The sequence below is a fragment of the Juglans microcarpa x Juglans regia genome, chromosome 3D (assembly GCF_004785595.1).
Source record: "Juglans microcarpa x Juglans regia isolate MS1-56 chromosome 3D, Jm3101_v1.0, whole genome shotgun sequence".
NCBI classification, from domain to species: domain Eukaryota; kingdom Viridiplantae; phylum Streptophyta; class Magnoliopsida; order Fagales; family Juglandaceae; genus Juglans; species Juglans microcarpa x Juglans regia.
Genome location: NC_054598.1, coordinates 7,353,935 through 7,378,647, shown reverse-complemented (window position 1 = coordinate 7,378,647; position 24,713 = coordinate 7,353,935). Strand labels below are relative to the sequence as shown.

The following is a 24,713-nucleotide window of genomic DNA, read 5'->3' as shown; positions in this document are numbered from 1 at the left end:
TACAGATAACTATCCGCAGTATTATGACCTATACAAAATTCTCATAATTTTAATGGTTATGAAATCTTGATTTTTTAGATACTCTGCACATATAACCTTTTGTATGTACTTAATTGGTATAAAGCCCAAAAAGTGATCAGACATTGCTTTAATACTACATTGTTGTTGATTTTTTTAGCAATGTTGCAACGACAAAGCCAACTTTGCTAAATGATGGGCTACAAAATAATACTTCCCTAGGAGTAAAACTTAACAACTAGTCTGGATATGTTGTTACCACCTGTTGCAAGTCTTCCACAAATTGACCATAACCTCGCAAAGCACTGCTCTTCATTTTGAACTGCCTTAATCCCCATCAAAGCATCACCCTTGATCAATAACTTTACGACACCCCAACTCAAAGTTGCCCTCCACAAAAGATATAAAGCCAGTCCTTCTGCTATGATTGGATTTGAGAACCCATTCTTTTGATCACAAACAGAAACCAAGACTAAACCCTTTCCAATCTAGAACACCACTCTAATACCAATTTTCTGACTTTTTTTTTTTTTTTTTTTATCAACTGCAGTATCAAATACCCACTTTCACCACAAAAGAGGCAGGTGGTCTCCAGTAATGGGATGAAATTCGTTATTGATCAATAACGATTGTATATGGCTATTGGGCCTAGTTATAGATGAGTTTATGTTTTTAGCCATCCAGATTTCTGAGTTGTCAGATTGCTTAAAATATGTCTTTTTCATGCAATTTCTCAACTGCTAAGCACTTGAAAGACTAGTAGTGCATGTACATCTGAAAGCCTTTTTCCTCCCATTTGCCTCACACAGCTAAGTTGTCCATGCAGTAAGAATGTGCTCATGGTTAGTTTTGTTAGCATTAGCTTTTTCCTTTTTGACAACTTTGACTGATCATTGATGGTTGACTTTCTTTTTTGACTATGATTCCATAACTTCCGTACTAATTTCCTTACATTCTTCATTTTAATGGGTGTAATTAAAACTGGTTACGATCAGGAGAGAAATGAAAATTTTGCGAGTGTCCTTGTGTTGCATTCTGATCCCTATTTGTCTCTTTTGAGTCCCCTCCCTCCCTCAGTATCCTCCCCCAGTTATCAAACCAACTAATTTAATAATTATTTAATATTGATGGTATATCTGACTGAGATTTGTAATTTTAATAATGATGGGAGCACTTATAATTAAAAAACTGGAGTAGGAGTTATTGGATCAGTACTATTTATCAATAATTCGACTTTTGATTGTGCATGCTACCCGTAACATCAAGTCATTTGCTTTCTTCCAGAACTCATCATTTAGATAGGGCTAGAAGTCTCACCATTCCATTTCTGTTTCTCTCATTTGTGATAAAAAAAAAAAAAAATGTTGCACTTTGAACTGTAAACTTCCCATCCTTTGTGAAATTTCATATCTGGTTATCTTCAACCCCCATCTTACTTATTAAGTTGCTGCATGTTAATTTAGCTCCTTCAATATCACAAACCTGGTCTGTTTTTTTCAAGTATATCTTACAATTTTTGCCTTCTTCAGTTTATTCGAAGTTTAATATATGGATCACTCAGGAAATAACACATGTATATCCTTCTTCTCGATGAACAATTAATCAACAACGTTGTTACCAAATTTGATAAGCCGTTTAATTTCATTTTCTAACACGAATTATTCCTAAGTGCATCAAAAGGATTCATTTTAATATTGGAGCTTTTTTTTTTTTAATTTCCAATCCATTGATCATATATTTCCTGAGTGATCCAGTTTGGAAGAAAATACCTCGCCCTTGATGATCAATTGAAGTTAAATGATGTGTCTTAAACAGACTTCGGTTTTGCCTACTCAATTTAACCCAATCAAGAAACAGCCCGTTTGCTTTTATTTTTTCCAACTGTGGGGGCCCAAAATGATGCTGTTTAACTTAAATGAGTGAAACGGCGTCGTTTTTATATAGGTATAAAATGGAAAAAAAAAAAAAAAAAAAATGAAGATAGAACTGGTCGGCTGGTTCAACAGTTTTTCATTGGATCAAATTGCAACTGAATCGACAGAGATTGGTTCTTCTTATTTTTTACCGTTGGCCGACTGGTTTCCTACCGGTTTTGGCCGGTTCCAAAAACCGGTTCCGTGCTTTGGCATTCGGTTTGATCGGTTGTTGTACACCCAAGTCCAATCGATAACCTTTAGAATTAGGAAGAGTGGATGCCTGTTAGATGCAAGTGGCTAGCATCTTTTTATATGATTAAATGGCGCCATATACTAGTACATATATGAGCTAGCTAGGGTTATAATTGCATGCTACTGATCACCCAAAAGAAAGAAAAAAAAAAAGTATCTTTGATTAGTATTTATTAGATAACTTCTGAACATGATCGATCATGTGGTACTACGTACTTTATCTTATCATAGTATGCCATATTAATTAAAACTAATATTTATGTTAATAATTTTAATTACATAATATATATATATATATAGTATTGATCATAGGATGAGAGTACTACGTCATTCTTATTTTGAGAGCACCTAATAATTTTTTAAATGAATTATTTTATTTTCAAATCGGTGTAAAGAGCACACAATCAATCTACATAACTTAAGTTGATCTATACTTTGAACGGAGATCTACACGCCGGTTTTAGTTATTGTTTAAGATAATTTTGATTGTTGATTCGACTGCTAGTTAATTTCCTAAACATATGGGTACTCATGAGTAGGCATGTATTTTCAGTTTAAGGACGCAAAAGACATTTGATCATCTCCTAAACGTATAGATCGAACTCGAAGTACTTCCTCCAAGAAAGACATGCATTGATCTCCCTTAATTATTTTTCAATTTTCAATGTTTGAAAGTTCCAACATTAGTGTATTTTTTTCACCCAGAGGTTGAAAATGATGCATTTTGTCGTTGCTCCAGCTTACAAATTCGCCCTACGCTTGAGAACTTTATATATCATGTACTTTTCGAAAGGCCTTGATCACTAGATCGAGCATGTTTTCTTTTTCTTACCACGTCTACGCCTTTTTAATTCTGAAATTGTAAAAATTAATGTCCGTCGAAACATATGCTTTCAAAACCTATATATATAGCATTATATATGTTCAAAGGGGACTGCTACTAAGATCGATAATTTAACCAATGAAATTGATGGATAAGTGCAAATGTACTCTCTTTTCTTCACTTTTCTTTCAATCATTTTTTATATATCTTTAAACATTTTTAAAAAATAAAAAAAATACCAATTTATAAATAGTTACTTCCTTAATTATTAAATAAAAAATAAAAAATTCAATCGGTCATTTTTTATCGATTCAACTAACATTTTCCATGTTCAAAAGCACATGCATGGGATTACCGGCCAGAGCTATAAATGTATATATATATATATATATATAAATCTTATGTTTAAAAGTGGCAATGTTAATTGTACTCACAATTCACAAAATAATTACAAAAAACCATATATACCCACGTGGCTTTCTCATCTTATATACACGCAACACTTTCATTAAAAAAAGTAAAATATAAGAAAATAAAAAAAAACTTTGAAAAATTATTATCACACAAACTTTACATGTGCTTGTTTACTTATTCGCATTTTAAAATATTTTAATTTCTCATTCGTACATATGTGATCGAAGAAATGCATAGATTTGCTTATTGTGTCATCACTCAACAGCTAGAAGATGTGAATAAGAAAACCCGAAATTCAAACACATCTAATGATCCTAAGGAATTATATATCTATAATATATATATATAGGATTTATTTTAAAATTTTATTGATAAATCTTCACTTATTGTGGAGGAATAACTGACAAAAAGAGTAAGACGGTTACAACATTTGAAATTTCAAAACTAAACTCTTATGAAAAAAGAAAATCATTATTAGTAATATATATATTATATATATATATGTATGCATGATGTGCTTAATTACAAGGTGATGACATGCATGGTGATCAGTTTTACCCAGGCAATTAAAGAGCGCTGAAGGAAAATACTAGTTAGTAGATTGAGATACGTACAAACGGTACCTTGCTATTTTTCTTTTCTTTTCCTGTGTACTTTTTAGTACAATATATAGTAATATATATAAAATATTAATTGAACCGATAAAAGCAACTAATTGAATTTTTATTTTTATTTAATGAGATTAAGAAAGTGAATATTAGTAAATTGATTTTTTTTAAAAATATATTTAAAACTGTGTAAAAATGATTAAAAGAAAAAATAAATAAATAAATGCATTTGCACTTACCTCTACACTTCCTTGGTCCCCCTAACACTGTGCTTTTGGGTTTTCTTCGGCCTCCATTGCCCTTTTCGGTGAGAATATTATAATATCCCGACCGATTGTGTCAAGACTCAAGACTAGCCATATGAGCTCATGGAATACAATAAAACTAGCCTATATATAATGATATATGCATCGGTAAAATTTACAGTCGAAATCTTCATAAAACAAAGAAAAAAAATAACGGGAGATTCTTGAACAGTTGATGAAAAGAAAACAGATAAATCACATGAAATTTTGTACGTTAAATTAATGGATCGACTTACTGAAATGGAGGATACGTACTTCAGGCCAGTCAAGTCCTCGATCCTGATCTCATATTATTCCTAAGGTAGTGATAGATTTACTATTTTTTTACTATTCATTTATTATTTATAGTGTATTTAAAATTTTTTATTTTTTTTATTTATTATTTTCTTTTAAGTATATTGTTAACATTTTTAAAAAATTAAAAAAATATATAATTTTATTAATAGTTAGTTCTTTAACTATTAAGTAGAATAAAAAATTAAAAAAAAATCAAATACAAAAAAAATAGTAAATAAATAGTAACCTTATCATTGGACAAAATGCACAGCACATCACTATGATCTTCACGATCTTGATCGATCTCCATCTGATCTTTTTGTCTCCAACACGCTTTGATAAGAAGATCAACATTAGAATGGAGGCCTGCTGGCTGCATTGCCACTCCAACCAAACGCATGATCACCTGCAGGGAAAGGATAATTTCCCATGTTCACGCCCAAGTTGTAAAAAGGAACACCACCCCCGCCGCCGCCACTTCCCCTCCCGGCCCTCCCCCTCCCCATCACCCAATTGCCCACCCCGCTGGTCATTCCCGAAGATTGTGAGGCTGCGGGCTGCACCTGCACCGGCGACTCTTCCTGATCCTCCAATGGTAATCTATCATACACCGCATTTGCAAATGATGCCACCGTCAACAGCACAGGACCTGAAGCCGTCAGTGGCGGCACCACACTCCCTCCTACGACCTGTCCCTGCCCACCTGCCAAAAATATTGTCAAGCCGCCTGCTCCCGGTGGAGCTGGAGGCGGCAGCGCTGTCCCCGTTAGAGACAGAATCTCTAATCTCCCGTGTAATGTTGCGACACTCCCGCCTTGGGTTGCTGCTGACGGCTGGCGCAAGGTTACATTGGTGACAGCCCCACTGCCACTAAGGATGCAAACTCCCCGGGCGCGGCGCCTGGCGTAGTCTGACACTGACTCAACTATGTCTGAACCCGCAGAGACTTCTAAGACATGGGATCTCAGAGCACTTGGACTGTCTCGGGTTATGAATATTGGTGGCTTAGGCTTGTTCTTGGAACCGAGAGGACGTCCTCGAGGCCTGCGACTGGATGTTGATCCTGAAGTACTTGTAGTGGGGGCGTCAGGCGCTCTTTGCTCTTTGTCTGGAGACCTTGCGCGATCTATGATCAGTTGGGGCTGTGATGATCTTTGCAGGTGGATCTCCGGTCCCAGGAGCTGTTGGACATAGCGAGAACCTTGACGTGGATCCAAACCGGACATCTGGGCAATCTGATCTCTCTCTCGTTCTCTATCTCTAAAAGCTCACAGATTCTCACCAGCAAGCTATATGCTAAATCTGAGGTGAAAAGAAGTTACGATGGTACAAAATCATCTATATGAAGATGAAAAGGCCAGCCGCTAGCTTCTACGACTCAGATCAACGCATTTATAAATTTTGGAGCTACCAATTCCTCTACGATCTGACTATAAAAAGATGGAAGATTTGGAACACAAGCCCTAAAAGTAGAATAAATATTAGAAGAGTTGTCCATTTTTCGCTTCCATTTCTTAGATAAACTAGCTAATTGGATCCAGGTTTACGGACCATATATTTCGATCAATTCCTAGTGAAAGAGGGCAATGGAGATAAGAATATCAATATTCAGATCTCGGAAGCTATCAGATATGCACCAAGAAATTAGAGGTCCACTCATGGGTGGGTCGTAATTCCCTATACCCAGCTTCAGAACTTTACAGGAATTAACAAAAAACTAATAAGTAAAGGTATATATTTTAATCAGCTTATTCATAAAAGAACTTCATGTTTTATTTGTTTATTTTTCTAATTACGTATTGTATTTTTTTTATGCATGTATAACTCATGGTAAAGACATGCACCTGAACCTTGTCAGTCACTCTCCCTCTACATGCGGTAACTTTCTTCCAAAAGAGAAAAAAACAAATTCCTCTGAACTTGTATCCTTCAAAGTTGCTCAACTGGAGAGGCCTGTGCGTTCCCCTACCTCTTCCGGCTCTCTTCTTCCCCCTTGCTCCTATCCTTAGCGGTAATTTATTTCAGTTTTTTTGTTCTTAATGTACTGGTCTTAGGAACGATGAAGATCCATTAATTGTATTTAGGATATCACATCTTCATTCTACACTACAAATACATGACCACCTTTGGGAAAGCGGGACGAGCACGTACGAATCGATAGTCACCTGATCATGCACCACTTGAGTCACGCGTGAGTCTCTGTTGGGATAAACCGGATATCAAAGACTGAATTGAAGTATTGCAGTGGAAATAAACAAAAGAAAATAATAACAATTACACACAGAACACCAATATTTAAATTCTTATCTCTCTCTCTCTCAAAGTGCCGTTTCATATTTATATTGATCAAACGGGGAACCCAACTTTTCAAACATTTGCTAGAGCAAACGTTATGGTTTGGCATCCCACTCGAGATGATTATCGAGCGGGTGTTGAGCGAACTCTCGGGTTGGCATTCCACTCGAGCTGACTGTCGAGCGGAAGTCGAGCGAACTCTCGGGTTGCACCATCTTGGCATCCCGCTCGAGCTGATTGTCGAGCGGGAGTTGAGCGAACTTTTGGGTTGGTGCTTTGCTTGAGCGGTAGAGACACCGCTCGAGCGACCAGACTAGAGAGGCACTTTTTTAATTAGATTCAATTCACCTCTCAATAAATCTCCACCTTGGCTTCAACACTACCAACCCTAACACAAAATCCTCTAACCACAGAACCGACCCCCTCCACCAAATCCCCTAAGGGAATCACTTACTCCGAACACCAATTAAATTCAAACAGAGTTTGAACTTGTACACTACATCTAACTTTGTCATCATATCTGCTAGATTCTCAGAAGTAGCAATCTTCATAATCTCTATAATACCTTATGTAACAATCTCTATGAGAAAATGATACCTGACATCAATGTATTTCGTTCTTTCATGATACATTTGATTTTTGGTCAAATGTATTGCACTTTGACTGTCACAGAATACTGAAATCTCATCATGTTGTAGTCTCAAATCACTGATCAAGCCTTTTAACCAAATGGCCTTCTTAACAGCCTCAAATGCTGCCATGTACTCTGACTCTGTAGTTGATAAAGCAACAATGGATTGCAGTATTGCTTTCCAACTAATAGTAGACCCACACAAAGTGAAGACATAACTTGTCAATGATTTTCTTTTATCTAAGTCCTAGCATAATCAGAATCAACATAGCCAATAACTCTTGAACTGAAATCAACATCTCTATTAAATATTAAGCCAAGTTCAATGTCTCTCTCAAATATCTGAGTATCTATTTCACAATCTGTCAATGAGTCTTACCTAGATTAGCCATATACCTGCTGACAACGCTTATTACTTGTGAAATATCAGGACGAGTACAAACTATCGCATACATAATACTGCCAACTGTATTGGAATAAGGAACACTAGCCATGAACCGTTCCTCCTCGTCTGTCTGCGGAGATAAGGAAGCTGAAAGTTTAAAGTGTGTAGTAAGTGGTGTACTTACTAGTTTGGAATTAGACATTCCAAATCTCTGAAGAACTTTCTCAATGTATTTTCCTTGTGACAAGTAAAACTTTCCAACTTTCCTATTTCTGTGGATCTCCATCCCTAAAATCTTCTTTGCAACACCTAAATCTTTCATTCCAAACTCATTTCTGGATTGGGTTTTTAACAAGTCAATGTCAGATATGCATTTAGCAATAAACATATCATTAATATAAAGTAGCAAATAAATGAAAGAATCATCAGATAACTGCCTGTGATAAACACAACTATCATAGTTACTCCTCAAATAATTATGATCAATCATAAATGAATCAAAACGTTTATATTATTGCCTTGGAGACTGCTTCAAACCATACAATGATTTCTTCAATTTGCACGCATGATCTTCTTTTCCTTCAAAAATGAATCCCTCTGGTTGATGCATGTAAATGGTCTCACCATGCTCACCATGTAGGAATGATATTGTTTTAACATCAAGTTGTTGTAGCTCTTAAGTCATACAATGCTACTATAGCAAGTAACAGTCTGATCGAACTGTGTTTCACAACTGGAAAGAAAACTTCATTGAAGTCGATGTCTTCTTTATGACTGTAGCCCTTAACAACTAAGCATGCCTTGTATCTTGCATTTGTATCACCCTAGATTCACTCTTTTCTTTTGAAGATCCATTTGTAGCCAAAAGTCTTCTTCTTCTTCGGCAACATAACCAAATCTCATGTTTAGTTTTTGTGAAGAGACTCAATCTCTTCAGTCATCGTTGTGCACCACTGTGCAGATTTCTTACTCTTGACATCTTCTGAATAACTGGAAAGCTCCCGACCAACAATGTCCTCTACCGTAGTAAGAGCATACATCACCATATATGCATGAGCATATCTCTGAGGTGGTCTAATCTGCCTCCTCTGTCTACCAGTAGCTATATTGTCGTTTTGCTCATTCTATGCGCTGTTATCAGAATCAAAATCATGCTCATCTGCAATAACATGGTCTTGGGCGCCACCTGGCATCCCCTGTGGTGCTCCCACCTGGAACTCCACCATCTTGCCAATATCTTGTTCTTCACTTGTAGACACAGTAAACTCATTTTTCAAATTAAGCATAGATTTGTCATCAAATACAATACCCCTACTGACTACAAACCTAGATGATTTAGGATCAGTACACCACAACCTAAATCCCTTCACCCCACTGGTATATCCAATGAATATGTCATTCTTTACCTTTGACTCAAGTTTTTCATCATTAACAAGAAAATATGCAGGATAACCAAAAAGTTTCAATTTTGAATAATCAGCAGGAATATCAGACCATACCTCATTTGGAGTTTTCAAACCAATAGTTATGGTTGGAAAACGATTAACTAGGAAGCAAGCTATGTTGATTGCTTCAGCCCAAAAATCCTTAGACAAGCTTGCATTAGAAAGCATACTGCGAGCTCTCTCCAAGAGAGTTTTGTTCATCTGTTCAGCTACCCCATTTTGCTGTGGAGTATATCTAATTGTGCAGTGGCTGGCAATACCTTCATTTTTGCAGAATTCATCAAACTCACATCCGCAAAATTTCATACCATTGTCAGTTCGAAGTCGCTTTACTTTATTGCCTGTCTGATTTTCAATCAAAGCCTTCCACTGTTTAAAGTTTTTTCTGTTTTAAAAAATAAACCCAAAGTTTTCATGAGAAATCATCAATAAATGTAAGCAAATATTGAGCTCCACCTTTTGATGGAATAGAAGATGAACCCTAAAAATAGAATAAATACAATCCACAATACTTTTAGTACTTTTAGTTCTGTGAACCCCTGTAGAAAACTGAACCCGACACTGTTTTCCAAACACACAATGCTCACAAAATTCAAGTTTCTATATCTTCTGGTCACATAACAAACCTTACTTACTCAGAATAGATATCTCATTTTCACTCATATGACCCAAACGAATGTGCCACAAACGAGTAACATTTGATCTGGATCATCTGAAACAGATACCACAACTTCACTTGTCATTGTACTGCCCTGAAGGAAATAAAAATCATCTGTCTTATCTCCTTTCATTACAACCATGGAGCCCTTACTGACTCTAATAACTCCATCTTCACCAGTGTACTTAAAACCCAAAGAATCAAGAGTGCCCAAAGTAATAAGATTCTTCTTCAAATCTGGGATGTGTCAAACGTTAGACAATGTCCTGACAATCCCATCAAATATATTTATCCTGACTGAACCAATCACAGCAATTTTACAAGACATGTCATTCCCTAACAGAACAGAGCCACTGTTGACTAGTTCATAATTAATGAATCAGTCCTTCTTAGGACACATGTGAAACGTACAAATTGAGTCCATAACTCACTTGTCACTGAAGCGACTACTGGAGTCGCTAATTGCTAAGATAATATCTGAGCCGTTAGACTTTTCATCAACAACGCTAACGGCATTAGAGGAACTAGTGCCTTGCTTTCTATTTTTCCGTTTAGGACACTCATTTTTGTAATGACCAAACTTATGACAGTAATAACATTTAACATTTTTCTTGTTAAACTTCGACAGTGAACTACCCCTGGGTTTACCCCTCTTCTTCTCTAAACCCCTGTCACTGGATCTACCCCTGATAGAGGAATCCTTAATAAACAAACCACTGGCTTTTTCATCAATGCCCTTCACACTCAATTTATTCCTCAATTTCTTAGAATTCAAAGTAGATTTCACATCTGTCAAGAAAATTGAATCTCTACCATACAACATGGAATTCATAAATTTTTCAAAAGACATGGGCAATGAACACAAAACAATTAATACTTGATCATTTTCTTCAAACTTAATGTTAATATTCTTCATATCCATAATAATTTTATTAAATTCATCTAAGTATTCAGAGATAGGAGTATCTTCCTTCATTTTTAGAGTGTATAGCCATTGCTTCAAATACAAACGGTTGGTGGGAGATTTCCTCATATACAAACTCTCAAGTGCAGACCAAAGACCAGTAGCAGTCTCCTCATCAGCAACCTCTCTTAAAACTCCATATGATAATAACAAAAGAATAGTACTATGTACCTTTTCTTCTTCTTCTCTTGAAGGTGCTGGAGAATCATCAGACACATTCTCTTCTAATACTTTTGACAAACTCTGTTGTCGCAGTAAAGCCTTCATCTTGATGTGCCATAAATTGAAACTGTTTGATCGTCAAATTTCTCTACTTCAAACTTAGCCATAACCATCCCTCCAAAGCTCTGATACCAGTTTGTTGAGATAAACCGGATATCAAAGACTGATTTGAAGTATCGCAGTAGAAATAAACAAAAGAAAATAATGACAATCCACATAGAATACCAAGGTTTAAGTGGTTCGGCTCAATGTGAGCCTACGTCCACTGGCAGGGTCGGTATCAGAGATTTCACTATAAATAAAGATAGAGTACAAGAGATTTAATACAAAAATTCTTCTCAAAGAATTATCTCTCCCTCATGTGTCTCTCTCTCAAGCTGCTGCCTCTCAAAATGCCAAAAACATAATAGAATACAAATGAGTGACGTTTCATATTAATACTGAAACAAGGAACCATACTTTTCGATTCGCTCGAGGAGTGTTGAGCGACGCTTGAGCGAGCGTTAGGGTTTGGCATCCCGCTTGAGCTGACTGTCGAGAGGGTGTCAAGCGAACTCTCGGGTTGGCATTCTGCTCGAGTTGATTGTCGAGCAGGAGTCGAGCAAACTCTCAAGTTGGTGCTTCGCTCGAGTGGCAAAGACACCTCTCGAGCGACCAAACTGAATAGGCGTTTTTTCAACTAGATTCAAGCCACCTCTCAACAGTCTCGTCATGAGCCGCTACATTATTGTCATGTACCTATACCTACAACATTGATGTGTTCATATATATATATATATATATATATATATATATACGCCCTCAAATTCAGCTCTACATCATGATCAGTTGATGTTGGAGATTGCCACTTCTAATATCCCTAGTGATCACAAGATTGCCACTTCTAATATCCCTAGTGATCACAAGTGTAGATCGGTTATACCTATATATATAGAGAAAACCTTAGCATCGGTCCATTTAATTTTACCCAGTTAATAGCCTGTCAATAATTAAGTGACACGAAGGCTTTCCACCATAACTATCGCAGAGATGACGTGCATCTCAGCCACCAACCGTTTCTCCCTTCGAACTCGTTTGTCCCTTTACAGATGAAAAGCTCAATGCGCCTCCCTTTCATCTGCTTCAACCCCTTCAGACACTTCGTCCCCTTTGTCTCCTCTCGCACGACATGATCTTGGCTTGCATTTCAGGTGATTAAAGGTCATGAAATTGTGGAGCTCAATCTCAATTATATTTCCACGCTTATAATCATCTTCCCCTCTGAAAGAAAAAGTGGAAGAGTTGTGCGAACAAAGCTGGCTAAGTTAAAGGATAACTTCAAACGCCGATATACAAGATTGAATTCTAAATATTAAATTTTATTTTTTGATAGGTAAGATTATTTTAGAAGAATAGGCTTTTAAGAGGGAGACCAATCTTTTTAGTAAAGAAAGAAGCTTTCTTGAAAATATACGTTAAATGAGAAAAGGCTAACTCTTTTCTTGGTTGCTGAAGAAATTGAAAACAAGAAAAGAATAGAAAAAAAAATATACTTTTAAAAATTATAAACACCAAATTGCGGCTTTTTGTTCGTCAAAATGGCGAAAAACAGGAACTTTCGGTTTCAAATATTCAAATTCACCAATTCGATGCCATTCTTTACTGCCTGCAAATTTTATGGGCAACCAAACAAAACCTATATATACGCAATAAACTAGCAAGAAAAAACCAGAAACTTTTAGATTCAGATCTTCAAATTCACGTGGGTGAAATAGAGCTTTTTTGCAAATGATGTTATTCTATGTGATTTAGACTATTGAGATTATTGTGTAATTTATGATGTGGCAACAGATGAAAGGATGGCTGCTATGCTTCTAATATCAGCCCGACTGCTTAAAAGTGGAACTAATATTATATATAACTATCAAAATATTCGATTTATTTAAGCGAAATGGAGATCTCATAAATAAAAATAAAAAAAAAAAAAAAAAAAAAAGGGAAGAGAGAGAGAGAGAAGAAGCTAGCTCGCGCTTAGCATAGTACTAGTACTGCAATTATAACTCTTATTTAAGGGATAGTGTTATCAATGTGGTAAACTATAAACTATAGAAGTGAATGGTTTATATAAAGTTATCAAGGACTTCATGATCGGCCGTTGAATCAAGATCGTAATGTTTTAACAGTAGTGTTTGCAGATATTCCTACAAAAAAAAAAAAAAAAAAAGAACCACCCCCCCGAGATATTAACATTCAACTGATCATAAAGTACTAAAAAATCCCAACATTTTCTTAAAGATCTATCTCTTACATGTAGAAACTGATCCGGCCTCAGCTTATAGTGGCAGAAAATGTCTCAGGCAAAGCATTATACTGTATATGATCATGCAGTTCATTTTCTAAGGCTAGCAATTATATATTCTTTGTTTTTCTATCTGCATAATCAATGATCATCACTGCAAGCTCAAGTAGTTGGTTATTTCCTTCAAGTTTTCTACGAGTAGTCTTCTGTTTCCTTTTCCCCTTAATTTCTACCTGATCCACTACTTTAAAGTACTAGTGATGTCCACTCAGTTTGATCAGCTTCGGCCAATTCCATAAACAACCTCAATATCGGTTCTAATTCTATGGTTTCATTATTGAAACCACATACTGCATACCCTTTTTAATATCTAACCATCATTTTCAATGTCCATATAAAATTCAGACAAAACCAACTTTAGAAAAGTGGTTGTCTATCCACACAGTTCCATTCTAAATCCCGCATATGAAACTTGAAACTCCTGATCTTCTGGTTGGTTCGTTCGTTCGCTTCTTATAATCAAAGATCATCAAGAGAATCACATGCTATCCAATATGAGTAGGTCTCCTCCAGAATCATGATTATCATTTTTTTTTCAATTTCCTCAGCCACCTTTTTTCTTGAGCCACCCAAAAAAGTATCCCACCACTTTCGTATTTTATATTCCTTTTAAAGACTTTATTTAGTACCTTTACAAGGTTTTTTTTTTTTTTGCTCATATTTATAATAAGTGGAGGCATATCTTTAATTCCTACTTTATGGGGAAAAAAAAAAACAAATATAATTGAAAACAATCGAGTTTGATCATGATCTAGCCGTGCTCTTGAAGCTCTTTTATTTAATTTTTTTTTTCCTTTATTGTTTTTTTTTCTTTCCTTACCATTTTCTTTGTTTCCCTCTCTCTCTTGGATTAGGGTTCCCAATGTGGGCCTCTATATAATCTTTTTTTTGGGATGGGCCGCATTATGTCGATCAGCATATAGTAGGTTCGTCGGTCCGAAGTTGCTCGGCCATGCAAATGTCTGAATTTCTTCTAAACAACACATAAACACGAGGACAATTTATTGGATTTTACTTTTTTTTTTAAATAAATAAATAAATAAAAAGTCATATATTCGATAAAAGTTTCCATAGAAATTCTGATATATCTAAGTGTTATGTGGGGGAGACCGGACCTCGGAAGAATGTACTGCCATTATAAGTATAGTTAGTGGGTCGATCATGCAAATACAGGAATTAACCAGGACTGGTGCAATTTTATCTTCTTTTATTTTTTCCAGTACCCTTTCCATAGTCATGCTTCAAAATGAACAATCTTTTGAACAAGTGGAACCTTTAATATATTGGGTCATCTGATAAATTTAAGTTAATTAAAAGTCATATATGCTGATCGTGGTGGTGATGACTGCATGAAGGTCTTATTATATTGACTCGACCACCAAGGATATAAAATTCATCAAATTGCATATGAATTCATGCTAATTAATAAGGGGGGAAAATCATGATGATGGCCGAGTCAATATGGGTGAAGCTAATAAGGAATTTTTTTTTTTATAAATTAGAGGTACTAGCAAGCTAGATTTAAGTTCCGTTTGGATACAGAAACACTCTCAACTCATCTCATTATATCTCATCTTATCATTACAAATTTCTCATATTCTTATATAAAATATAATAAACAATTCAACTTTTTTAAATCTCAAAACAATAATAATATTAAAAAATAATATTTTAACAGTATTTTATTCAATTTATTTAAAACTATCTCATCTCATCTTACTATCCAAACAAGCCGTGAACACTAGGGGTGTAACCGGACCGGTTTTAGACAAAATCTAGGACCGAACTGGTATGTTCCGGTTTTGCATTTTTAAAAACCGATTACGCATTGGTTACCCTCCTAAACCGGTACTTCCGGTTTTACCAGTCCGGTCCGGTCCGATTTTTCGATTTTTTTAAAATGTAGGTTTGACGGTTTGTCATGAAAAGTTTGTTTATAAAATAAAAATAATAAAAAAAACTGATTTAAAAAATCTGTTTTATACTTTTATTAAAAAAATATGTTTTAACTTTTACTAAAAAAACCTGCTTTACTAGAAACTACTTAAATAAAAAAATATGCTTTACTACAAAAATTCTGATTAATTAAAATCTGCTTTCCAAAAAACTGTTTTACTAAAAGAAATTTGTTACAAGCTTATAAATATAACTAGTACAAAAAGTGGAAAAAGCTCATAAATATAACTACTACAAACTTATAAATATAACTACTACAAGCTTATTAATTACACATCTTTTAAAGCAATCACAAGAAACTCAAGAATGGACATCAACAAGCCTATGAGCCTATGGAATAAAGTAAGTTCAAAAGTCTAAATTAGAAATCCAAAAGTCCAACAAATTACAAGTCCAAACACTTAAATCCTCAACCCCAATTGATAAACATTAAACAGGACACACTACACATATGTTATTCAAGTAGAAAAATTACAAAACCCTATCAATGTAATTTCAGTTACCCAATCACGAAATCCAATCAAAGTAAAATTCAGATTCAAAAAGCCCTAATATCACAAATATTATCTATCATAATTTCAAAGTAATTTCACAAACCCAATCACAAAACCCTAATATCACAAACTAAATAATAAACACAATCACAAAAAATCCTAAATTTCGGATTCAAAAACCCTAATATCACAAAACTGAAAACACAATCACAAAAACCCTATCAATGTAATTTCAGTTACCCAATCACAAAACACAATTTCACAAACCCAATCAAAGTAAAATTTGGATTAAAAAAACCCTAACATCACAAATATCATCTATCATTATTTCAAATTAATTTCACAAACCCAGTCACAAAACCCAAATATCACAAACACAATAATAAACACAATCACAAAAAATCCTAAATTTCGAATTAAAAAATCCTAACATCACAAAACTGAAAACCCAATCACAAAAATCTCAATATCACAAAACCCAATCATAAAAACCCTAATATCACAAAATCCAATTACAAAAATTCTAGTATAGTAGTATGTAATTTCAAAAAAAAAAAAAAAAAAAAAGCTTGCCGTTTGGGGCAGACTCGGTAGAAAAACAGGGGCCGAGAGAGTGAGATACAACAGAGTGAGAGACAGGGGACTCCGAGGCAAAGTCAACGGGTCCAGTCTGGTCTATTTTTTTTTTTTTTTCATCTCATCTCACTATCCAAACAAGTCGTGAATACGATGGAAAAAAAAAGGCTAAAATATATGTCTATAATTGTCGTAGTCCTTTTGAGATTAGAATTAAGACATGACTAGACATACCTTGAACAAGAACTTGGCCTCGGTCAAAGGAAAAAAAAAAATTAAAAAGGACCAGGTGCTTGCTTAGTTGTTGATCTTGTCTTCCTAGCCAGCAGCTTCTTGTTCCAACTTCCATCACATATATAATTTATTTAATCCCTTCACCTACCAATTTGCATTTATCTACGAAAAATAAAAGGAAGGTAGGTGATCGGGGCCATCGGGCCCCTAGATCGATCGGGCTTGAGAAGACAAAGTTATTTAATCTCTTATTTTTTTAACAAATACATTTTATATCCTCGAATTAATATTTATTTTCAATATTCAATGTACGTGCACACTATAAAACATGATGTAAAGGTACCATTAGGCACCTTAAAGTACGAAAATAATTTCAATGTTGGTCATGATCGATGTCATGTACTAGATCTGATCTACGTACATGATGTCTAATATTTAAGATGTTAATCTCTCTCTCTCTTTCTCTAGTTGGCACTTCGGCTAAGCTTGGTATGCTATTGGTTATAAAACCTGCATGCGACCGCCGTTTGAACGTTTCTATGCGTTAACGTCCGGGATATATCATATATATATATATATATATAATATATATATATAGGCATCATCTGGGGTACTTGTTATCATGTACTGCTGCCTAAAACATATATAATAGTATTTAGCTTGAGGTTGATCTGAACGGACAAAGCCAGATCAGAATAACAAGGCAAAATAATAATAGTAACTGGGCATGCACCAACTGTAAGCCAAATCATCATCATGTCCAAAGTGCAACAACAGCAAGATCTAATATTATTCTTGCAGCTGGGCGAAGAGGCACGCATATTAGGCAGCTGGCTGGTACTCGTGGCAGCTTTAGACATGAGTAGATCATTCGATTTTTGGGTACCCTTCAATTGATCAAGATCAGATGGATCAGAGGTTGCTGTCCATGTATCCAAGTAGAATAATTCCAAGTACTAACAAACCCATCACCCTGCATGCATTTTCGGGCTTACGTATATAGCTAGGCAGCTCTCTCTGTCATGAGATACGCGTAAAGGTCTGAACTTTACATTCAACGTAGTATATATCTGTGACATGATGCATGCCAGACATGGGTACGTACAAACTAGTATATAGTTAATCGAAGTGTGAGAGGCCACAGACGAATCAACCTGCAGTACGTTTCTGTTAATCGAAGCATACCAAACACAAGTAGTTACAGAAACTGATGATTCAAAAAGCTTGCTCGCACTTTTTTTTTTCTTTTTTTTTTTACCCTTTTTAGATAAAATAATGATATATACACAATATTTTTCACAATACATGATGTAAAACGAGGATAATTTTGTAAAATCGTATTACTTTTATATATTATTTTATAATAATATCTCTCGTTTTAAAATATAATTGCTAAATATGTTTTGAAAATTATAGTTTCTTCTCTGTATCATTCAAAGTTTTGTAGCAATAAGGTCTAGGAATTCAAATCCTGGATATATAGGATGTTGATCGTACCGTAAATTCCATGAATAATAATAACGAGCTAGACCAGTGACAAGTGATGATAACCAAAATTCGTCAGATTGCCACCACTTTCACACGGATATTATTCTCAAACATGTATAAAGTGCTGCAGAAAAAAATAATGTTGACTATTATAATCTGTCGGCTTCAGATCCATTTAATTCAAGCAGATTGTAAAATGCATATGTTCACATTGCAGAACTAGATAGTCCATGTACAACCACTTTGGTTGCAGTGTAATAATTGACAAGGTGTAAAAACTTGACTTGGCTGATCTCACAGTGAACGGCTATAAAATGACAGTGACCCCTTTCACTATATATTTATTTGAGTGGGGTCTTAACTGACAGATTGAATAGAGCTGTGCTTTCTCATTAATCCCATTATAAGAGATATTTCCTACTGCAGTACTAATCCTTGAATATATACATGAAAACTGATGTTTCAACTGTAGAGATGTTTCATATATTACATTATTGTTGTTGTCCCCAACAGTTAGGTTTGGAGCTGTCTGTCATGCATTTTTATGAAAATTAGCCATTTTCTTAAGCCATCATATTATAAAAGAGTGATCATATTTACACAAAACATTATATAATATATTGAATAATAATATTATAAAATAAGGATATTTTTATAAAATGATATTATTTTTATAACATATTTTACAAAAATACCCTTCATTTAAAAATAATTGTATAAAGTGTTGTGAAAAATATTATGTGTAATCATTTTCCATTATAAAATAGGAGAGCAGACGAAGTAATATTAGTTCTATTTATTATTGGCAACATAGGATCAGTAGTACTACTCTTTTTTAGAGCATCCTCATTGACTTGGTTAAATACATCTTCAAAATTTAGCCAATATTACATTTTTTTACATTTGTCTATTTCATTTAAATTCAATTTTCATATTGAATTAGTTATTCACTCTCTATATAATAAAAAAATATTATTAAATTAATAATTTTTTATTTAATTTATTTGTATCACATTTTATACTTCTACCAATTTAATATTAATAATAATTATATTCTAATTAAATGAATGTTAAAAAAATCATATTTTCAAAAGGCATTTAATGCTAATAACAAAAAATATTTGATTAAACTCATCTATAATTCCATCTAAATTTATTAATTATAAACTAAATAGTATTTTTGCTTGGAATGAGAAATTAACATTTTAATGTTTAATCGGAGTGAGAAATTAGTATTTTAATATTTGACGAATCAATTATAGTTCTCTATCTTTAGTTAACTACTGTAGCAAAAGTACATCTTATTTTAAATTTGGCCAATCCAATATAAGGTATTTTTTACATCAATTATATAAATTTTAATTAATTTTTTTATTTGGAATATCCTTAGAAGGTCTGAAATTATGGAAGTCAGGTTCAGAAATGGTTTGGATTTAGATATGAGTTGAGATGGTTTGTGAATAGTAGAAAAAGTTAAATTATTTATTATATTTTATATAAAAATTTGGAAAATTTATTTTGAATTTAAAAAATTAAATTATTTATTAGATTTTATATAAGAATTTAAAAAAATTATAATAATGGGATGAAATGAATTGAAATTGATTTTGAATTCAAATGAGGCGTGGGTCAACTATCTTGCAAGCTACAGTTGTCACTGACATTTCAGTCATGATTTACAAATTATTTATTTGTTTAGTACTGATATCTTTCTTTTGATTTGGCCATGCATTTCTGTAGTTGTATTTTTCTTATAAATATTGGGACTCACCTACTTCCTGATTTAACATCTAGAGTCTGGACACGTAGCATTTTTCTTTTATCTTATAAATATTGGGATTCACCTACTTCCTGATTTAACATCTGGACCTATAAAACAATGAGCTCAGGATCCATCTTTCCTGCACAAAGTCAATTCACAAATCAGCATCACTGTAAATTTGATTTGCACAAAATGTGTACTTGTCACCACTCTTATCCGGTAGCTGCAGACTGGGATAAGCATTTTTTACTCGGGTCGGTCTCCTTAAAGATAAACGTGAACGCTATTGACATGAAAATTGGCTTGATTTAGATGCAGCTTATTTATGCTTACAGGGATTTGTAAGAGCATTGGTATTGTAATGTGTCATTTTTAAAATTATTGTATTAGATTTAGTTTATACTAAAATCTTTAATTTAGATGCAGTTACAATACATTTAAATTTATTTCTAAATTTGAAGACTAAATGTTCATTTTATAACTATTATTTTATTTATTTCAATTATTATTTTTCAATTTTGAGCCATAATATATTTAAATTAAAAAATAATAATTTAAGTATCAAATTAAATTATTAATTAACATGTAATTATAAAATATAAAAAAATTAAAAATATTATTATTAAAAAATAATATTATATTATTATTTTGATTGATTCAACTATTAATCAAACGTGGAGTTAATAGAAAGACTTTGAATTTATGAAAATATGTAATTCAATTTAAGAGATAAATTTAATGACACCAATATCTCTTAACTGTAACAAAGCAGCTGGAAAATTTGCCAGACCCAACAGGGAACTACAAAAGTACGTGGGTGGGTTTCTGAAAGAGTGGGGCTACTCTACCCTTGGGTGGTACAACTAGTGATTTGTTTTTTTCCTTTTTAATATTTTTAAAAAGTAAAAAAAAAAAAAAATTGACAAACATGGAGCGGGTCAAAGTGGCGAGGGATACTAGTTTATTCTTTCTGAAATGATAACTTTCAAACGTTTCCCTGCGCTTGCAAAGAAGTTCATCTTCTTTTGGGTTTTATGTTTTTTTTTTTTTTTTTTGAATCCACAGAAGTTTCGGCCGTAAATAATTAGATGGATTTTCTTAAACATTTTTAAGGTTTAAATTTAAAAATTTTGGAACCCAAACAATTAATTGGTTTGAAAGAGTGATATATTGAGTTTCATAAGCATGACAGCTTCATATCCAACCTTTCAGAAGATCACACTCCACCTGCAAATTGACGAAGATGCTGTGGAAGAAGAAACTAGCTAGGTAAGACAGAAGAATAAAATGTTCAAAGAATTAAACGATAGTAAACCTTTCCATCATATCACACAATTTGCAGGTACTTCTTACATGACTTGAATTAACAAAGAGAAAAGGGTGGCCTGAGAGAGAGAGAGAGAGAGAGAGAAGAAAGGGGAAGAAGAGGGGAGGGCGTATGATATTAATAATAAAAAAGAAGAAGAAGAACGAATACAAACGAACTGTTTTCCTCTATGAGTCTGCCTTGTATTTTTATGTTGCTCAAATTTTCCCAAACATCTGTGTCCATGCCAAATTGACAGTTGATCTGCGTCAATGCTAATTTTGCAAGTTAACTTGATTTATGGGGCTTGAACTTCCTCAAGTATGGGGGTATATTCTTACTTCCGTTCCGAGATCTTGGAAACGTCTTTGCTCGACCTATTGTACTTCATGTGGCTCTTAACAAGCTGTCCAGCTGCCAGAGCAGACATGAGGGAGAGCTCGCCAGCAAGAACAGAACCAGCTACGATGGTGGCCAGCAGCCTTGCATTCGATCCTGCTGCCTCTCTGTTTGCACCCTTCACCCCAAGCAGGTTCAAGCAAGCTGACTGAGAAGCAAGCTGAGTACCCCCTCCAACTGTACCGACCTGGAAAGAGAAAAGTAGGACCATATCAGATTTAACCTTTTGACCAACCATGCAAAGCAGTTTCAACAGTTCGATTCCTGCCTAAGATTGGGCAAGATTAAAGGACTCTGACTGCTTGAAAAGCTTTTCTGAAAACATTTTGCTCACTCGAAAGCAATGAACTCAGAAATGTCTCAAACCAAATCCGGTGGGAAATCAGGATTTTCTTCAAGCTTTCGTGAAAATAGAGTGGGCGAAGTGTTTGAAAAAGACAGTTTGAGAACAAAAAGATGGGAGTTTTTACCTCAATAGAAGGCATGGTGACGGAGACGTGAAGATCCTTTCCATCATTGACAGCTTCCAACATGGTGATACAGTGAGAACTCTCAACATTCTGTGCGGGGTCTTGGCCGGTGGCTATGTAGACGGCGGAGACGATGTTACTGGCATGAGCATTGAAACCTCCCAGAGCTCCAGCCATAGCTGAACCAGCAAGGTTCTTGAGCATGTTGAGCTCCACCAACGCTTCCACATTGGTTTTGAGGACCTTCCTTACCACATCACCACTTATGATAGCCTCACAAACCACCGACTTGCCCCGCCCCTCGATCCAGTTCACTGCAGCAGGCTTCTTGTCCGAACAGAAGTTGCCAGAAATGCCAATAACATCCATGTCGGGGAAATCGTTCTGGAGGAAATCCAAGACGTTCTGGACACCTTTGGAGATCATGTTCATCCCCATGGCGTCGCCCGTGCTGCAAGAGAATCTCATGTAGAGGTTCTTCCCGGCAATTGCACATTTGATGCTCTGGAGCCTTCCGAATCTGCTGGACCTGTTGAAGACCATGGACAAGGTCTCGTAGTTTACTGGGTCCTCCAAGAAGAACTTCAACTGGGCAGCTCTTTGGGCGGTGGCAAACCTGACAACAGGAGCCCTGCTCATCCCATCCCTTAACAGCACGCTGGATGCCCCACCGGACAACTTGATGGCCTTGCAACCCCTGTTGGTGCTGGCTATCAAGGTACCCTCGGTGGTGGCCATGGGCACCATATACTCCCTCCCATCCAGCAAAAGCGGCCCAGCAATCCCCACCGGAATCTGAACGTAGCCAACAGGCATCTCGCAGCACTGACCTAAGATGGACTCGTAGTCAAAGTTTTCTAGTGGGAGCCCAGCCAGCGACTTGCCCGTGGTCCTCTGCAGCGCCTCGCGCCGGATCGACGCCGCCCTCTTGCAATCGCCCAGCTTCGATTCGAGAGAGTACGACGGCATCTTTCCCTCCACCACCAACTTTATAATCTCCTCGTCCTCTTCGGTCGGGGGTGGCACCACCTGCGCGACTTGGGGAGGCGGGGAATCGACGAGTGCAGCACCGCAAGGGACTTTGCAAGCGTCCTCCTTCAGAATGGCCTCCTCATCATGTTTTTGGGCGATGGCGTCAGCGGTGACGGAGGCGTCATCATCTTCGGCAGCCCAAACATCGGCGGAAGGACGAAGAATGGACTGGACGAAATCGATGCCGAAGAATCCGAGGAGGTAGATGAATGAGGCGAAGAAGGCAACGATAGCGACGATCTCGGAAAGGTCGACGATGTGGAGAGGGGTGGAGTTGCGGATCTTCTCGCGCCACCGGGTGAGCAAGAAGTAAACCACCGAGAAGAAGAGGGTGAAAAAGACAGCATTGGTGATGTACAGTGGGAGTGGCAGAGCGTCAGAGGCCTTGGGTTCCTTCCTGTCGTACACAACTCCTCCCATTTTCATTGGCTTAACCGGCGCCATCGTCTTGTTGGTAGATCTCCTGCTCATGTCCATCGCTAAGTTCGAACGTGGATACGCCGGAGGCGAATCCAATGGAGGAGGAGGAGGACTCCGAATGCGTTCACAGTGTTTGTACTAATGTTTCTGTATATTGAGTTGTTTGGCTGTGAGTGGAGGAACGTGTAAGTAGGCTTATTTATAGGAAAGAATGAAGGGTAGTTGGTTTCACAACTTGAGTTTAGACTATTTAGTTATAAATAGAAGGAAGATCTTCGTTTCCGTCTGCGTTCGCATCGTGGGTAATTTTGTCTTTTAGACATGCACATCTAACACGTACAAGGATATAGCTTGGAAGCAGGGGGAGTAGGAGACTTTCAGACTAAAATATAAACGGCACGTGTAAGAAGTAGAATAGGTATGCACAGGGGCATTTGGGTTACAACAAGTCAAAGCTCGTACCTACTACCAAACATGTCCATTCTGTCTTTCTCTTTCGCTTCCTTTTTTTATTGAAAAATAATAGGTTAGTATTTCTTACTAATTATTTATTATTATTTTTATTTTATTTTTTATTTTATTTTTTATTTTATTTAATAGTTAAAAAATAACTATTAATAAAATTAATATTTTTTAATTTTTTCTTAATAATTAAGAATGTTAAAAAATATTTAAAATAAAATGATAAAAAATAAAAATAGTATAAATAGTAAATAACTAGTAAAATGATAGTAAACCTATCACTATTCTCTTCATTGCTAATGTTTTATGTCTCCGCCTTCTTCCCTCTCCTATTCTTACCATTTATATATTATAACTAACATAAATGTTAAATCCATCAAAAGTGTGTTCTGAAACTTTTTTTTTTCTTTACTTAGAAGTATTTTTAATGAAGTTGTAAAATTTTTATTTTTTTTAAAAATATTTATGATGATTAAAAAAATATATTAAAAAAAAATGAAATGCACTATTCCAGACACTTTTTTAAAACATTTCTTCGGTGACTATAAAAGGACTATAAATAAT

The 24,713-nt window shown here is 35.3% G+C and overlaps 2 protein-coding genes across 2 annotated transcripts; both read right to left on the bottom strand.

Moving 5' to 3' along the window:
- Positions 1-4,879: 4,879 nt before the first annotated feature.
- Positions 4,880-6,209, bottom strand: LOC121256042 (AT-hook motif nuclear-localized protein 25-like). Its single transcript, XM_041156653.1, has one exon. The coding sequence runs from the start codon at positions 5,836-5,838 to the stop codon at positions 4,966-4,968; it is 873 nt and encodes a 290-aa protein (XP_041012587.1). The 5' UTR covers positions 5,839-6,209; the 3' UTR covers positions 4,880-4,965.
- A 15,271-nt stretch (positions 6,210-21,480) lies between these two features.
- On the bottom strand, positions 21,481-23,908 carry LOC121256041 (3-hydroxy-3-methylglutaryl-coenzyme A reductase 1-like). Its single transcript, XM_041156652.1, has 2 exons — positions 22,236-23,908; positions 21,481-21,952 (listed from the first exon to the last, which is right to left on the bottom strand). Exons 1-2 carry the CDS (start codon positions 23,742-23,744, stop codon positions 21,704-21,706), a joined length of 1,758 nt encoding a protein of 585 aa, XP_041012586.1. The 5' UTR covers positions 23,745-23,908; the 3' UTR covers positions 21,481-21,703.
- Between the last annotated feature and the right edge of the window lie 805 nt (positions 23,909-24,713).

Bases quoted from the DNA above. Each gene is read 5' to 3' on its own strand.
- LOC121256042 (XM_041156653.1), bottom strand. From the start codon at position 5,838: ATGTCCGGTTTGGATCCACGTCAAGGTTCTCGCTATGTCCAACAGCTC.
- LOC121256041 (XM_041156652.1), bottom strand. From the start codon at position 23,744: ATGGACATGAGCAGGAGATCTACCAACAAGACGATGGCGCCGGTTAAG. The intron at 21,953-22,235 runs GTAAAAACTCCC...TTCTCTTTCCAG, and splicing joins TCACCATGCCTTCTATTGAG to GTCGGTACAGTTGGAGGGGG.